At 35.1% G+C, this 18,807-nt stretch overlaps 1 protein-coding gene across 3 annotated transcripts in view; it reads left to right on the top strand.

The window, feature by feature from the left end:
* TRAK2 (trafficking kinesin protein 2) overlaps positions 1–18,807 on the top strand; it is a 65,858-nt gene that overhangs the window by 39,181 nt on the left and 7,870 nt on the right. For all 3 annotated transcript variants that reach the window (XM_030324103.1, XM_030324105.1, XM_030324104.1), the window contains 11 exons: positions 2,235–2,311; positions 4,038–4,154; positions 5,182–5,391; positions 6,269–6,347; positions 7,815–7,945; positions 8,618–8,692; positions 9,745–9,882; positions 12,403–12,482; positions 13,022–13,225; positions 15,135–15,433; positions 16,784–17,032. In XM_030324103.1, the coding sequence (XP_030179963.1) occupies positions 2,235–2,311; positions 4,038–4,154; positions 5,182–5,391; positions 6,269–6,347; positions 7,815–7,945; positions 8,618–8,692; positions 9,745–9,882; positions 12,403–12,482; positions 13,022–13,225; positions 15,135–15,433; positions 16,784–17,032 (1,659 nt within the window). The remainder of the gene's footprint in view (positions 1–2,234; positions 2,312–4,037; positions 4,155–5,181; positions 5,392–6,268; positions 6,348–7,814; positions 7,946–8,617; positions 8,693–9,744; positions 9,883–12,402; positions 12,483–13,021; positions 13,226–15,134; positions 15,434–16,783; positions 17,033–18,807) is intronic.

Raw genomic sequence — 18,807 nt, 5'->3', positions numbered from 1 at the left:
CTTTTCTGTATTACTGTGTCCTTTGTTTTCTCTTCCTGTTTCTTCATGTGTGACTTGTAGCTCATAGCTCTTTATTACATCCTTAACTTACTGGTTTTACTTCAGAATAAAATTACCACTTTATCTTCAACTCTGGTCAATCATATAACATAAACTATGTCATATATTGTTTAAATTAGTTTTATAAAAACTTTTTTAACTGAGTCTCTAGGATTCCTAGTTCTTGCTTGGAGTGTTACTCCTGAATTGGTAGTTTTTATTGCTAACTCCACATCAGAACACCTGGGCATCTTTCACTTACTGTGTGTGCTGTGGGACTCCTCTAAATCAATTAAATTAGAGTCTAGAGATAGACCTATCACCCTGGATTACATTTGGGTTTGCAATCATTGGCTAGTTTTCTGTTAATAATTTAGAGCATAGATATGGTTTGATTTTTTTCCCTTAGCTTATTATTGAGGCCAGAAGTAGAGGAGACCTCACACTGCAAGTAAATTATGAAGATTCCGTGGGCCTGTTCCCGTATCCCAGTGGTTAAATTACAGAGCCAGTTTTTCTACTTGTAAATATAAATCCTTGTGGGGTGAAAATGTTTCTATCCAGATCTTTTTAGTTTTCTATCTCATATCACTATCAATCTAGCACTTTGTTTTACTTTTACCTAAGAATAAAACTGTCATTAATAATTAAGCTCTAGGTAGTTCTCAGATTCATTTTAAGCAGTTTTGCCAGGAAGAAAAATAAAAAGCTAAAATAAAAGTAAAACATGTCTAATGGTGTCTTTTGGGCAACCTAAAGGTTAAGATGGGACTAAGGAACTACAAGTGACTTAAATCATAGTATCTGCTGCCAATACAGTGCATTATTTACAGAAAATTTTAAATCAAGGCTATTTCACACATACCAGATGTGTTTAAGAGTAGTAACTGTAAACAGAAGTATAACACTTAATAGTATTTTAATACTGCTGATTACATTATCGTATTTCATTCTCCTAGTGACCTTGTGAGATGAGTGTTATTACTAACTCTATATTATAAATACAGAATATGAATTTTGGAAGGGTTAAGTGACTTATTCAAGTTCACTCAAATCCATAAATTCAGCACTTCTTCTTTAAAGCCTCTTATTTTTTCACACTTCAAGGCAAACTAATTGTAAAATCAGTCTAAATCAAACACAGATCTGTTTCATGTAATGCACTCCAGAATGAAAAGATCTCTCTTTTATTATAAGATCTCTTTTTATTATTATTAAGCATCATTAGCTTAAAAAAGTATCGCTTATTGGAGTGCCTGGGTGGCTCAGTTAACCATCCGACTTCGGCTCAGGTCACGATCTCACAGTTTGTGGGCTCGAGCCTCGCATTGGGCTCTGTGCTGACAGCTCCGAGCCTGAAGCCTGCTCCAGATTCTGTGTCTCCCTTTCTCTTTGCCCCTCTCCTGCTTGTGCTCTGTCTCTCTCAAGAATAAAATATACATTTAAAAAAATGGGTTTTTTTAAAGGTATTGCTTATTGTGACTGTGGAATCATTGGGGTCATATTTGTCATTCTCTTTGGAGCTATAATATGCAATGTATTGACAGTTCCTGAATTTAATGCAGAATTACTGGACTTAAATTATGCAAGTAATAGTGTATTATACAGTTTATCTTATAGCAAAGGCCTAGATATGATAGAGATTATCATTAATTAAACTAAAAAGGATTATGCCTCATAACAGAACTATAAAAAGTCCTACAAGTCCTATTCCTTGTTTATTGATTTTAGCTCACATGATAGATGATCATAGATATTGAAGATAATCACATCAGAATTCTAATTAAATTCATTTGTAATAGCATAACCCCTCACTAAGTCACCCCTCAGGAACTTTAATTTAGATTAGGGTGTAAAATAATTGGTGATTTAATCCATTCTTCAGGGCCACAGTCCCTAATGTGAGTGGACCAAAGTTCTAATCTTATTGAGGGAGGAAGAGATAGGAAGTGGTTGCCTGATGATCATTTGATACTTTTTTAATTCATTGTATGATATATATTTTGTTTGTAATAGTTGGTCTGTTTTCTGAGTGTCTATTTTCTATTTTCACATATATTTTTAATCTCCTGAAAGGCACTTTTGTAAAAGCCTGGTGTGGTGGTGGTGGTTGTTGTGATCTTTCAACTATTATGAATATTTAAAATTCTCTGTTGTTTCTAAATCCTATAAACAGTTGTTTTAAACTGTCTCAGTTCTAGGCACAGACAGGGTGGAGCAGATGACCAAAACTTACAATGACATCGACATGGTTACACACCTCCTGGCAGAGGTAAGAATATATCTTTTCTTTCTCCAGTACAAAAAGCTAAAACTTGAAGATCATTTAACATCTATCAAGTTTGCACATCAAATGAAAAAGGAGGATGTCTTTGTTCCGGGTTGTTTTGTATAAGGTTGTTACAGATGGAACAGCTGGCATTCCAAAGTAGAATGGTTCCTAAAGTTTATTGTTATGACGTTGCAGAGGATTTAATTTTTGTTGTTGCTATTATAATGATGCTGACTTTCTTATTCTAGAAAAGCTATCAAAAAAAAAAAGTTGATGGTGTTTTGGTTTTTTTGTTTGTTTTTTGTTTTTTGTTATTTTAATAAATTCCTGCTGTTACCCTGGAGCAGAGCAGCCCATTCAAGAAGCAGCTCCATTGCAAATCAATACCAGCAGTTTGCATCATCTTCCCTTTTTTACTTTCAGTTTGGACTATTATTTGAGCTCACTTTGTCCGTGACATTTTTAATATATAGTGTATCTCTTCCGAATGGCGTTCTTAGAGGTATCTTCTTATACTGCAACTTCAGTTAGTCTTGAAACTGTCTTTCTCTTTAAAGTACCCTTCTTCCCTCTCCCCCCCAGCTCCCTAGAATGATTTTGTGTATGCCATTTAACCTATATTGAAGATGAGATACATTGGGCCTTGAAAATTTGGAGATAATTCATCTGCCTCTTTTCATGTATTATAGAGCAAAAGGATAGAGGCTTAATTCTATCTGTATACAGTGATTAATGTAAGTGGAACCCATGCTCATATATAAGGTAGCTAGGTGTATATTGACAGTTTTCATCCTACAGGATACAGTCCTCACCACCAACGCATAGATGGGATTCCTACACCCTTGCTAAGTATCACCATCTGCTTAGGACAAGTAACTCTTGGTTTGCTTGGCTGTTCTATAGGCCTCCCTGCATCATTACCACCAACTTCTTTAGACTCCCTTCTTTATGTTTTAGCAGAACCTGTAACCTCAAAATTTCTAGTCTGCTATCCCCTCTTTTATCTCACATTATCATTCTTGCAACAGTTGACAGTAGGGCTCTTGATTATGCTTTCCTCTAAGCCTCTGGCTCTGAATGCATAGAAGCTTTCCCATAATTGGAACTTTTTTCAACATATGTACTGTGTCATTACCAATAGACAAATGCTCAACAAATATTTGTTGGGCTTTCACTGTGTGCCAGGCCCTATCCTCATTTTCTAAAGACTGTATTGATTTTTTAATTCCCCAAAATCATAAATTTAAAGGTTGGGTTTCTTGAGTAATTAATAGGGTGATCAGTAAATCTCACTTGATTTAGGGGTGCCTGGGGGGTTCAGTCAGTTGAGCATCTGAGTCTTGATTTCAGTTCAGGTCATGATCCCAGGGTCGTGGGATCAAACCCCACATCGGGCTCCCTACTGGGTGTGGAATCTGCTTGGGATTCTCTCTCTCCCTCTTCCCCTCTCCCCTGCTTGCTCTCTCTAAAAAATAAAATAAATCTCACTTGATATCAGGAAGAAAAATGCCCTCTTGCATTTGTTACTATGGCCGTCATCCATTTGACCAGTGTGTATTAAACACTATATGTGTGTCAAGCCCTGTGTTTATTTGTGGTATCTGGACATTAAAATGAATCTTGATGCTTTCTGGGACATTCCTTGTGAGTGAACAAAATTGCAGAATTTCTAAACTGCCATTTAAATTTTTTTTGTACTCAAAAGATGTGTTTGGTATTTTAACAGAGGGATCGTGATCTGGAACTAGCTGCTCGAATTGGACAAGCTCTCTTAAAACGGAACCATGTCTTGTCTGAGCAGAATGAAGCTCTGGAGGAGCAACTGGGACAAGCCTTTGATCAAGTAAGTCTTTGATCAAGTATTTATAGCATGAAATAATTAGTTGCTGGACAATAGAAAAGTTTATTTTTCTGGGTGCCCCTGAAGTGATAACAATAGGTAGATAAATAACACCAGTACATGTTAACTTTGTTGTCAGCCATTGAACTAACCAGTAGAGAAATTAAATGTTACTGTACAGAGAAGTACTCAAGTGACTCTACCTTAGTCAGTATAAAAAAAATATGATAGGTACTGTGTTCAGTACCTATCATACATGTGTCACCCTGCTAAGATTCTAACACTTTTTCCTCATCCCTTTGTGTAGACTTTCTGTGTGGTCTTATCTTAAATTTATTTTGAAAAAATAACCCTAAATAATAGATACCCAAATGAAGCATCTTTTTTCAGAAACCCAAACAAGAAGAAAAGGAAATTTTGAAAATATATTTATTTCATGCAGTAAATATTTTTTAGTGAGAACCAATTTATTATTAACTTGAATGGTTACTTTTCAAATTTCCTTTAATTTGTTACTATCTGGTTTCATTAATATTTTATAAATGCCATTATGTTTAATAACATTTGAGCCTTTGTGTTAAAAATAGTTTCTAGAACTATTTCTAGAAGTCACGCAGATTTATACTTAAAAGCTTTAAAGTGTAAGTCTTTAGGATGAGAATTTGAAGGAGGGGTCTATTCTGACACTTGAAAGCTTCTTCAGTTTTGTTTTTAACTGTGAATATATCATTATCTTATGTGAAAATTTCCTCCTACATTCCTATTTATATAGAATATAAAAATTGGCTTTTCACCTAGTACAGAAAAAGCTGTCTTTGTGGAGTTAATGCTCTAACATTATATCTTAGGAAGTATGTGAGGTTCGTTATTCTCTTTTTAGCACTTGTTACCTTAGTCAATAAAATCTACCAGCTGATTTTATAATTTTATTTTATGGTGAGATACAATTGCTCCATGAATTAAAAGCTATATTACATGTAAATAATGCAAAATAAAGAACATCTTGTAAATCAAGCCCTTTGATGTGCAGGTTAATCAACTGCAGCATGAGCTGTCCAAGAAAGATGAATTACTTCGAATTGTCTCTATTGCCTCTGAAGAGAGTGAAACTGATTCCAGCTGTTCTACACCTCTTCGGCTCAATGAGTCCTTTAGCTTATCTCAAGGTTTGTTGCAGTTGGACATGCTACAAGAAAAACTCAAGGAACTGGAAGAGGAGAATATGGTTCTTCGATCCAAGGTACATTCAACCGAATTCCCACTTTCCTGTACCTTAAAGGCTGTAAGATTTAGGTCCATGTATTGAGGCAAAATATGGCATAACTAAGGATTTGCTATTGACATTCCAATTAGGAGGTGATAGCAAAGGCATGTGTATTTGCCTTTCATTGTCACTTAGATCCCATTCATTGACAGCTGGATAATAGCAAACTGATAGATGAAATAGAGAAAGCCACAGCACAGAATATATATGTTAGGTAGTTTACACAAATAACTAAATAATTATAACTGTGATAAGAACTATGTTGGAAGATTACAGGGTTTCCTGAACTTGTGTAATGGGGGAGAATCGAAGTCCTACGTAAATGACATTTTAGCTGAAACTAGGGATTGGCCAGGCAGGAAAGTATGGTGGAGGGGAGGCATCAGAGAGAATGAGTAGGCATGTGCAAAGATCCTGAGAGGAATGAGGGGGAGATGTTTGTCATATCCTGTCCCATATCTTTATTTTTATTTTTTTATTTTAGAGAGAGGAAGAGAGAGCACACATGAGTGGGGAAGGGACAGTAAGGAAGAGAGACAGAGACAGAGAGACAGAGACAGAGAGAGAGAGAGAATCTCAAGCAGGCTCCATTCTCAGTGCAGAGCCCAACACGGGGCTCAGTCTCAACGATTGTGAGATCATGACCTGAGCCGAAATCAAGAGTCTGACACTTAACTGACTGAGCCACCCAGATGCCCCCCCATATCTTTATTTTAGATAAAGCTTTTTGGGTTTTATTTTTCCTTTTCAGCTGGTGAACTTTTATCTTCAGATGAGAATTAAAGGTTTTTTAATTTAATACTGTCAAGTATTGGAAGATATTATCACACACTGATTTTTTTCTTTCTTGAAGGCTTGTCACATAAAGACAGAAACTATTACCTATGAAGAGAAGGAACAACAACTTGTCAATGACTGTGTTAAAGAACTTCGTATGTATTAATGCGTTTTCTTTCATAGTTTTTGGGCAATTCTTTGATGACATTTCACCAATTCAGAAGTTAAATCAATGATTTCAGTAGAGGCATCTCAAGAAACAATTTTAAATAATTACTGACAGTCTTGGAATATCATGTTGAGCCCACAACTCTAAGCAAAATACCATATGTACTTTTAAGAAATAGTTTTATTTCACATTGCCATCACTGTTAAAGAAAGGCCTATATTTCTATCAGTTATAGCATGGTAGAGTGGAAATAGCCAAAGCTTTTATTTTGTCAATGGGGAAATAGTCCTATAAAGAATATGATTTGCCAAAGTTAGAAAACTTGTAAGTGGGAGAGCCAGGGCTTAAATGATGGCATAAAACTTTACCTTCAATGAGTATTTATTGAGTGCCAACTATGTGTCTATGAAGGAACATATTTTGGTTTGATGTATTATTAATTAAAATAATTTTTAAAAATAAATCAGAAAAAGGTAGGCTTTACTAGAGAAAGATACATAATTTCTCTGTAAATCTATAACATTTTATGTTGAAAGAGAAGATATGATACATGATACCAATTCGTCTGGGCTGTTGGTGTCAGAATGTAATACCTTAGAGTAACAGAATTTTTGAGAACCACAAAGAATTTCAGTTGAATCTTCTCCATCAGCACTTCCATTATTCACATTTTATACTTTAAAAAACAAAAAGGAAATGACTTTCCCAAGAGCTTAGATCCCAATCTCCTGCCTCCTTATAGTATCCTTTGAACTGTTATAGAGCTTCTGTCAATTTTAAAATAGTTGTATATAACACTGAGAAATAGTTTTGCCACTTGAGTTTGATGTCAGAATTTTTATATGCAAAATTTCCTTCCTGCATGGAATTCTAAAGGTTCTATTTCATGTGCCTGTCAGAATGCTAGGCTAGAAGGATTTTCAGAGGCTTTACGCAGTTTGCTAGGTATCCCAGAAAGTCTCTCTTGTACAGAAACATCTCCATAGCTTTAACAGATTGTGACTGTTGCATTTGAAATGTTCCTTTGTTAAATTTGTTAAGTTTAATTTTGTTTATGAGATTTTATTGATGTCCCTGAAGAGTTCTGAAAGACATAAATGAGATTATGCCTTGGTACTTGCAAACATATATAATTCACCTATCTCTTTTCAGCCTTCTTGTCCCTCATAAAGAAAAAGATTGAGGCAAAACTTTTAGCTTGCTTGCCTTTACAAGTCATCTCTTTTAGCTTCATTGCCTCCTATTCAGTTCTCAGTATTAGCCTATTTCAGAAGGACCTTTATTTTCCTCTACTTGGTTATCTGGGTTTATTTTTTAAATTAATGTTAAAGAAAAATCCATTCATAATGTTGTCCAGTGTTTGTTACAAAGTAGGATTTAGCCTACAAGTCATAGTTTGCCAACACCTACCCTACATTTATATTAATTTTTAAGTTTTTGTTTTGTTTCCCAGGTGAAACAAATGCTCAAATGTCCAGAATGACTGAAGAATTATCTGGGAAGAGTGATGAACTGATTCGGTACCAAGAAGAGATCTCCTCTCTCTTGTCTCAAATTGTTGATCTTCAGCATAAAGTTAAAGAAGTAGGTTCATTCATTCATTCAACAGATGTTTGTTAAGCATTGGCCTCATACCGTGCACTCTGCTAAGTGCTAGATACATTAAGCAAAATAAACACACTCCCTACCCCTTTACAATGCTTTAGTCTGATTACTGTTCTAGTCTTTCTGTGTCGTGAAATATGAATAACTACTTTCAACTTACTATTTCTCGTGGCCAGGTGGGGTTAGATTTTCCTTAGAAAGTTGTGATGTGAATTATTGACAAATGATCATTGTCCTCTGAATACCTTAATAGATTTTGTATTCTGCCCATTTTATTGCTCTCATTTGGCTTTTGAAGGGTTAGCTTTTTATAGGTCTCTAGACCGTACCCCTGACAGACACTCTTAAGATGTCTTTAAAAGGGGTGCCTGGGTAGCTCAGTCGGTTAAGCATCCGACTTCATCTCAGGTCGTGATCTCGCGGTTTGAGTTCGAGCCCCACGTCGGGCTCTGTGCTGACAGCTCAGAGCGTGGAGCTTACTTCAGATTCTGTGTCTCCCTCTCCCTCTGCCCCTCCCCTGCTCACGGTCTGTCTCTTGCTGTCTCTCAATAATAAATAAATGTTAAAAAAAAAAAGATGTCTTTAAAAAAAAGAGAGTAGCCTGTACTTTACATGGAAAGGCTTCACTTGTCTCTTTTAAAATGTTGTTAGCATGTGATTGAGAAGGAGGAACTGAGACTTCACCTACAAGCTTCCAAAGATGCCCAAAGACAACTGACAATGGAGGTAATCAAATCTTCCTTTATCTTGTGTAATATGGTGGGGAGAAGAATGAAGAGTTTGTTTCATCTTCATGAGTAAGAATGATTAAAGGTAATTACTGGATTTTAAATAGCAAGAGATTAAATTATGAGATCTAAGAAGTAAAGCAATTTAAAAATTCTGTCCCTAAAACTAATAACATGACATCTTTCTTGATTAATAGATATAAGATTCTGTAGGAATATGTGACCCTTTTACCAGTTTACCTTAACCCAACAGTTTTTAAAATAATTTCTAATAAGTGTTTTTGCAAATATGTCAAGAAATACCAAAAATCTTTTGCTTTCAATCCAAATAAAAATTCTATGTATTAGATACAATTTGGTGGTTCCCTGGCATACGTTAAGAATCACCTGGCAGAATGAGTCCTAAATAGAGACTCCCAGGCACCAGCCCTAAAAGTTTCCAATTGAGTAGGTTTAGAATAAGGGTCTAGAATCTACATGATCCACTCCACACACCACACTTGAAGAAATACTCTGAAAATTGTGTACTCTTTACCATGCTTATGTATCTAACTATAAAGAAGATTCTGAAATAAGGGAGAAGAAACTACTTGTTTAGGATAATTGACCACCCTGGCATCATATACAATACTTTGTAGGCTTGATCTTGTCATTTACAGACTTCAGAGTGACATTTAAAAATATGCATAGCTAACATTATACTAAACCTAACTTGACCATAGCTGTTATTCTTCCTCTATAAGTTTTTTAAGGGTTTGAAGCATTAAATATTGAATTGACAATAATTATGATTACTTCAGCTACATTTCAGATTTTTTGGGAATCATATTTATGTATAATTCTGGCCAAGACATCCCTAATTCTGGTGACTTGAAATATATATGTATACACTCTCCTTGCTTAGTTTGTTTTGGAGTCTTTGTATTGAAATTGTTTCATGAGGTTATCTAGCCCTCTGGATAAAATTAATACTTATCCCAATGGGGTTTATTTTCCTGTTGTCATTTTGAGAATGAAATGAAGTACACTAATTACCATCCTTTTTTTCAGCTGCATGAGTTACAAGACAGGAATATGGAGTGTCTGGGAATGTTACATGAGTCCCAAGAGGAAATAAAGGAACTTCGTAGTAGATCTGGCCCTGCTGCTCATCTTTACTTTTCACAGTCATATGGAGCTTTTTCTGGGGTGAGTTTTTCTGGGAAAGATGTTACATATTTAAGGAAACTTTTTAAGATTAGATTGTCCTGAGAGTGATGTGGTTTCTGGTGGTATAAAGTATCTTGAGAACATTTGTTTCTGTCCTTGTTTCTGGAAGTCATTTATTCATTTAGGCTTTAATTTGTATATTTACATCTACCTTAATACTCTTACTTATGGTAGCCTTTCTTCTAATAGATGACCTTCCGGGTTTATTATAATATATGAGATGAACCCTAAGGAAATTAGGTTTAGGTCTGTGTACCATAGAGCTACTTAAACTTGGGTCATCCTTACCCTAGGCCCACCACATGCCACTTATTCAAATAGTACTCTGAACATCTAAAACCTATTTCAACAGATCTCAAGTCTCTTGGTATATTTCATGCTAGTTAGAGTGTAAGCCCCATGAGGGCAGGATTCATGTTTGTTTAATTCATCAATATATAGTATTATTTGAATTAAAGAGATTAATGAAAACTTGTGAGTCTATGCCAGAATTTATAATATTAGTTCAAAGAATTATTTTAACAGTCTAGTTTGTAAATACTTATAAGCAATTCTGTGAAATATTTTAAAAAACTGAAACTATAAATTATAGTAATTTTTTGAAGAATATGGGAGCAAGACTTTGGTTTTTAACTTTTTATTTTGAAATAATTTTAAACTTAGACTAATATTAGAAAAATAGTACAAAAACTCTCATATATCCTTCATCTAGATTCCCCAATTTTTAACATTTTACTACATTTGCCATATCATTCTGTTATATTTTTTCTGGACCATTTAACAGTAAGTTAGAGACACCCTATTAACTCCTAATACTTCAGTGTGTAGCTACCATAAACAAGGACACTCCTATATAACTACGCTACAGCCGTCGAAGTCAGAAAACTGTCATTGATATACAATACTATCATCTCATCCACAGAGCCCTAAGTTTAAATTTTACCAGTTGTCCCAACAATATCCTTTGAAGGATATGTTGCATTTGGTTGTTTCAAAAGGCCTGTTTTACATGCCTTTCATTACCTTTGTAGCATGTCCTCAGTTTGGGTTTGTCTAATGTTTCCTCATGATTAGATTCAGGCAATTTATTTTTGGCAGAAATAATGCCATGTTCTTCTCAGTACACTGTAATAGGAGGCTCACATTGTCTATTTATCCCATTACTGATGATGTTAAATTAACTTTACTAAGTTAAGGTAGTGTCTGCCAACTTTTTCTATTCTAAAGTTAATGTTAATTGATAACTAATTAAATTAATGTTGCTAATTAACTTTACAATGATGAAAATTGGCAGATGCTACCTTAGCCAAGTGATCAAAGTTACTATTTTGTGGGAAGATACTTTAAGACCTATTTAAATATCCTGTTTTTCTCAGCAAACTTTTATCTGCTAATTTTAACACCTAGGGATGGTTCATATCTGACTCAGTTTTTACTAAGATGATTGCCAAATGGTGACTTTCTAATTCCATCATTTTTTCAACATTTATTAATCAACATTTTTTTGTCAGAACCTTTCTGTCTCATTTATTTATTCATTTGTTCATTTAGTTATGTCCGTATGGACTCTTCCTATTTTAGTCAATGGATTACAGTCCATTATTACTAATTTTTATTTTGATACTTAAATTGTCCCAGATATGGCCAGCATGATCTCCTTTAAGTTCATCTTGCCCTTTTCCTGTCCCAGTCCTGGAGTCAACCATTTCTCCAAGGAGGTCTGGTTAGTTTTAATGAGGAATGATATTTAGAATTCAAGATCTGGGTCCTGTGTATCCATTGCCACTAGAGTATCATTACTTCTAGTCCCTCTCAGCAGATAGAGCTAGAAAATATATGTATGTTCATGCATACACCCACTGAAACACATCCATATCTATGTTCCAATCCATATTTATGTTCATCTGTCTACATGTATTTAAAAACATGAGTTCACACCAGTATCTCCAATTCTAGCCATTGTCAGCCCAGCCTCACCGAGCATGGCACTCATGCCAGTTGAATCCTCATCTCTGACCAGGGAAAAGGAAAACTTGCTTATTTTTCCTTTAATGATTTGTCTACATTATAAAAGCCATACATGTTTATTATAGAAAAGTTAGAGATTACAGAGAAGCAAAAAGAAATTGTGAAATACTGTCAAATCCTGACTTCCAGAGAATTATTATTGGCATCTTGGTTTATAGCCGTTCAGATCTTTTGGTTTTTTGTGTCTACGTAGGTAATATATTCTGTTTATCATATTGGTTTTTCCCACTGCTCGCCTGTAAAAAGATATCATGAAAAAGAAGTTGGTTCTTGTTTAAAAGTTACATTTCCAAAATGCCTCTTTTTTTTTCTTTGCATTTTGGCCTGTGCCTATTTTCTTGTGTTTTCTTTTATTGTTAACACCAAAAGTATTGGACCCTGGAGACTCTGTTAATTCATGTAAGGATAACCCATTTCTCCTAACCGTCTTCTTACATAATCAGTATAGGAATCTCACACTCTTTTTCTTAGGAATCCCTGGCAGCTGAGATTGAGGGGACCATGCGTAAAAAGTTGAGTTTGGATGAGGAATCTTCTCTCTTCAAACAAAAGTAAGTACAATCACATGTATTGTTACCCAGGCACTGGGATGGAATTAAAAAGAAGCCACAATCCAAAGTGATAGGTATTTTGAGAATTCAGTTGTAAATCTGCTTAGTATTCAGTTTTTTTCTCATAGTGCTGACATTTGGGGTTTTTTTTACATATTTTTTAAATGTTTATTTATTAGAGAGAGAGCAGGCAAGCAGGGGAGAGGCAGAGAGAAAGAGAGAGGGAGAGAGAATCCCAAGCAGGCTTTGTACTGCCAGTGCAGAGTCTGATGTGGGGATCAATCTCACGAACCATGAGATCATGACCTGAGCTGAAATGAAGAGTCAGACATTTAACCAATTGAGCCCCAAGGCTCAATAGTGCTCACATTTGTGAGAGTGTTCTCTTGTTCTGAAGCTTATTTTCCAATAATTTCTCTTAAAATTTAGAGGCTAGTCGGGGTAGTTTTATTTTCAATGAATTGTACACGCGTGTCTCTTTTCTAAAGCACTCCAGTGGTAGACAGTGGCAATAATGAATACTACTTCTTTTTTGACAGAGCCCAACAGAAACGGGTATTTGATACTGTCAAGGTTGCCAATGACACACGGGGCCGCTCTATCCCATTCCCAACTCTGCTGCCCATTCCAGGGTCCAACCGTTCAAGTGTCATCATGACAGCAAAACCTTTTGAGTCTGGTTTGCAACAAACAGAGGACAAAACCCTCCTGAACCAGGGGGGCAACTCAGAAGAGGTTTCAGAGTAAGAAATATGGATCATGGCAGTTATCATGTATTTCTTATGGCATTGACATACCAGATGCCCATACTTATATTCCAGCATTGTTCTGTGCTATTCCAAGGAATTTCTGGAACTGTCAGTTTTCATTCAGTAATGATGCCCAATAGCATTATTTGTAAGACGGATCATTGACTTCATAAAAGTTTTTGGAGTAAAAAGGCTACACTTAATTAAGTATATTCAAAACAGAAGTTGCATTGAAGTGTAAAATTCTTTACTACTTTCTTCTTCAGTGTGGCAAAGTTTGAATCTAAATCTTCATGTTCTAAGTCAGATTTTTTTGAATCTGTTTGGTCATTGGCACTGATGCATATAGCATCAGTGACACTTTCTCATAACCCATGCTCATAATCTCAACTGCTTTGGTGCCTTTAGGATAAACAATAAACTTGAATACCTATTGAGGAAAAGTAGGTTGCTCTTAACTTCCTATTTGTTTAAACTTAGACTTTTTCCAGCTTTCATTAATTCATCTTATTGAATTATAAATAACTAGAAATTAAACAGCACTACTGGAAATTCACCTGAAGGCTTTCGAAAGATAGGTATTTTGTACCTGAGAGAAATCTTCCTAATGCAGAAATCTATCCTAGGACATACCAAATACCCAACAAGTATTAGCTGCTATCAGTAGTAGTAGTGGTGGTGGTGGTAGTGGTGGTGTTTTTACCATTACTGAATCCTCATTGTGGACTAGGAGCTAAATCTTATTTAATACTGTCAACAACCCTGTAGTGTAGGTACTATACCTTTTCAATTTACAGTTGAGGGAAGTGAGGCTCAACTCACTATGTAGGTTGCCCAGGGTCACTCCACATGAAGGTATTGGTCACATCACACTGTTGTAGGGTCACATTTCTGTAAACTACAGATTTGGTCCATGGATACACTTTGGTTCAAAAATAAAAATATTTGTGTTTCAAAAGAAAGAAAGATTTCTCATCCTGGGTTTTCTATTGTATTTCAGTTTGTACCTACAGTAGCTTTGTGTGTCAATACTGTGTCGTTGATCATAGTTACCTTAGGAAGAGATCAACAATCAGATCTCTGTGAATTCACATAGAGTAGCCAGGAGCAACTACAGTTTGGCTTGCTACTCTTTCTTTTGATATCAATTGTTAGATACCTCCGATTTCAAAAATATGCAAAAGGAACAAATGTGTTTACAGAACTATGAAAATATAGTATTTACAAATCTTGGGTTTTTTTTTAAATGTTCTACAATATTCGTGGAGGATTACATGGCCTAAAGCAAATTTTTTCACATTTTATATTTTGAAATTGTTTGTTTTGCAGTTAATGGCATGTCATAGTTTAATGGGTTGCATTTTTTCTTTCTTAGTAGTACATAAAATAATGGTACCTCTTGCAATCAATGGTTTTATAGATTCAATGCAATGTGATAATGTTTATTTTTCTGGCTACCTGAACTCAATTTATATAGTCATATCCGTAGTTTCATAAGTAAGTGACTATACTTATCATGGTGAGCATTGAGTAATGTTTATAGTTCTCAAATCAATATATTATACACCTGAAACTACTGTAACATTGTATGTTAATTGTACTCCAAAAAAATTTTAAGTGAAATAGAAAAATTAGTAAACACCACATAATAACCAGTATGTTTTTATTTATCTGAAGTTGCTTGAAATGATCCATAAAAAATGACATGTAGTATTAGTGATTTTGGTTTATTGTTATTATTTCTGTATTATTGACACCTAAGAAAAACACTTTGATATCTAGGAAAAAAATGCTTTGAATTTAATCAGTTTCTCAAACATTCACTATTGTAGAAAAGAGAAGTCTAGGTTGTGCTTCTCAACCTTACCCTTACAGATCTAATCAGTGAATGATTTTCCCACAGGAACATTCAGAAGCTGGGTCAACCAGGACCCTCTGAAGATAGTGATTTGGCTACAGCACTGCATCGCCTTAGTCTGCGGCGACAGAACTACTTAAGTGAGAAGCAGTTCTTTGCTGAAGAATGGGAACGGAAGATCCAGGTTCTGGCTGACCAGAAAGAAGGGGTTAGTGGCTGTGGCACCCCCACAGAGAGCCTTGCCTCTCTGTGCACCGACCAGTCAGAGATCACAGACCTCAGCAGTGCCAGTTGCCTTCGAGGTTTTATGCCTGAGAAATTACAAATTGTCAAGCCCCTTGAAGGTAATAAATCAATAAGGGCCATTTGTAAGCCCTGTTGGTTATTAGCCTTTCCTTTTCCTGGAATTAAACCTTGTATTGTAATTATAAGAAGACTATGTACAAGAGATACTTTTATTATCCCTAAACCTCATTTGTGTGACAGTGTATTATAGTACTTTGTGGAAAAAGTGTGTGCAGAGATCTGCATTCTCCCATCATCATTCATCAGTATTTTTTTAATATAAATGTGATGGAGAAAGAGCAGTCTTTTCTTTTGTCCTTAGCTAAGAAATATCATTGATGGCAGTTTTCATGGTAAAACAAACGGGATATAATAAATAAATGAAAATAATATAGGTGTAATACTTTATCTCTACCTTTCTATTCAAAAAAAGAGTTCCTTACCGAGGAAGTGTCATTTACTTAGAGATGTGTGTGTCTGGGTTGCATGGTTTTGTTTTTCCAGTTTTTGCTAATTTCTTTTCAGTTTTTGTTCTCTCCTAAGATAGAATTTGAATTCAAAATAAATTTGTTTTATGGAATATTGATTACCTTCAAATGATTCTGTTATTATCATAAAAGAGTCTGCATTAGACAAAATTTTGAGTTGGTAATCTATAAGGAACCCTCAAACTCAAAGGTTCTATAAGTTAGTTTTATTCATTAATGATCAGTTCAGGTATTTGTCAGAGTTGCCCCCTTAGGATGAAATGTCTGTAGTGACATAATTAGACATTGCATCTCGTGCAGGTGCTTGGGATGGTCATTTGCCAGAGTTCATAGATAAGAACCATAGGGATATATCTTCCTTTTAGCATCTCCTTCACTTTCCTACTCTGCCTGAAGAGCCTGGGGAAAGGAGAGTCATGAGCCGGATGGGGAAGAATACAAAAAATAAAACAAAACACTGAAATTCAGGTGTCTTTTAATGTAGGAGCCTGGCTTTTGACTTCAAAGTTCATAAGCGTAGTTTCAAGCCAAGAAAGTATTGATTTTTGTTCACCTGGGAAAATACAGCCCCACCTCTGAGGTGCATATCTTCTTTCTCATCACTACCTCAGCATCCTAGTTCCTCTCAAGGGTGCTGCCTTGACTTTTTCACCCCTGCTTTAGGTGTCCTTTTTAAAGTTAACTTTTGAAATTGAAAGATTATTGTTCATACCTTTAGCATCTTGTCAGTCTTCCACAGAGAACTTCATACAAATTTTACCAAAACATTAAGACCGAATAAGTAGTTTTATTGTTAGCCTTAATATTTCACACATTATAATTTTAGCCTCTGTGTCAAGATTGAATACTTGTTGGGAAATTTAAAGCATACCTTGTTGTTTTGTTTGTTTGTTTGTTTGTTTGTTGGCCTTGCACGTTCAGGATCACAAACTTTGCACCACTGGCAGCAGCTTGCTCAACCAAATTTAGGAACCATTCTTGACCCACGACCAGGTGTCATCACTAAAGGCTTTACCCAATTGCCGAAGGATGCCATCTATCACCTCTCAGATTTAGAAGAGGATGAAGAGGAAGGTATCACTTTTCAAGTGGAACAGAACCCTTCAATATCCAAGCCAGTAACAGGAATCTTCCTTCCACCCATTACTTCAGCTAGTGGTCCAGTTACAGGTAAGAATAGTGCTTGGTGAATGTAGTCCAATAATTTTGCATTCTGACTTAACGGTATGGTCGCGTGACTACCTTGATTTAAATCTAACTGGAATGTACTCAGTCTTTAACATAAGAAAATAGAAATCTATAGCAATAGTGGCCCTTCTCATTCTACTTCTTAACCAGCCTGCATAAGTAGATTGGGCAGAGAGAAAGATCAATTCAGTCAGTGGTTCATAAACCTTTTGAGCTCAGGATCTCTTTACATCCTTAAAAAAAATTGAGAATTCCAGAGAGCTTGTCTTTGTGAATTGTATCTATTGATATTTACCATGTGAGAAATCAAAACTGAGAAATTATAAAAATATTTATTAACTCATTTAAAAATAATAATTACATGCTAACACAAATAGTATGTTTTATGAAAAATAGCTCTTTCCTTTACATAGTGAGAAGGTATTGTTTTACAATTTTGTAAGCCTCTAATTTATGGCTTGAAAGAAAATATCTGGATTTTCATACAGCTTCTACATTCAGTCTATTATAGTATGTTGCTTTGCTTGAAGAATATAAAGAAAATGCAGGCTCACACAGAGGTGTAGGTATGAAAGGAAAGAGTATTTTAATAACCCCTTCAGGTGTTTGTGAATATTTTTTTGATATTACACCAAAACTTGATAAGTAGCAGTTTCTTTGTAGCAATATGGAATCCAAAAACCTATCATACTTTGTTACATTAAAGTCTGTTGGTCTATCCTACACTTTGAATGCATCTTTTACCCATGCATGATTTTATAACTTCATGCACTAGTCATTTGGAAAATATTGGTTCTCTGAGTTATGCACATCTCTAAATGTTAACATATTTCATTATATAATATATTAAAATTACATTACTATCACCACCTATGTCATCAGATAAGTCTTTTACTATTATGAAGCTTTAAAGCTCCCAGGGATGGATATAAGTTCTGCAAAACTTGAATTTTCACTTGAAAGTGCAAGTGACAGCAAATCCTATAAGCTATTTTTATTTATTGAAGAGACAGGCTCACTACCTTCATTTCCAAGAAAATTTCTGCCACATAGCCAAGTCTGAATAACTAGTTTGTTAGTTGTTCTTTCAGTTAAAAATGGTGTTCCATGAGAAAATTTCAACTCAATTGCCCATGTGCTTTTTCCTCTAGATGACCATTGTATCTTGGTATGCAGCAGAGTGCTTAATACTAACTTCCCATTTAATCATACAGAATTTAGGATACAAGGGTCAAGATTTAATAAGTAGTTTTTACTGCTTCATCAAAGACGTTCTTGTGTGAATCTGGCTGCTTTTTTTTTTTTTTTTTTTTTTTTTTTTTTTTTTTTTTTGCTATGGTGGGTGAACAACAGTGAAAAATATTCACATAGCTTGGTGCCATTGCCTTGATTTGTGCTAAGGTGTCAGCAGATTTGCTCACCATTGCTTTTGTACCAACCATGCAAATGCCAACCCAGTCAAAAAGGCAAATAGCATCTTAGGGTTGCTATGAAAGTAGTTTTGACCTGTGGATTCCCATAAGGATCTGCAAACCACACTTTGAGAACTGCTGGAGTAGTTTGACTAGAAAGATTGAACTGACTAGATGTTGTTTGGGATGTTGGGGGCGGGGGAGTTAATGTACTTTTTCAGAATGTGTTTTTTTCTTATTTCCAAGCTATTTTTAATCCCTTTAAATTACAGTTTTAAAGTATTGAAGGATTCAACTATGTACTAGCCAGGTGATACTAATACAATATGTATATTTCATTTCCAA

The sequence above is a fragment of the Lynx canadensis genome, chromosome C1, assembly GCF_007474595.2.
Source record: "Lynx canadensis isolate LIC74 chromosome C1, mLynCan4.pri.v2, whole genome shotgun sequence".
Classification (NCBI taxonomy): domain Eukaryota; kingdom Metazoa; phylum Chordata; class Mammalia; order Carnivora; family Felidae; genus Lynx; species Lynx canadensis.
This window is presented reverse-complemented; position numbering and strand designations above follow the sequence as displayed.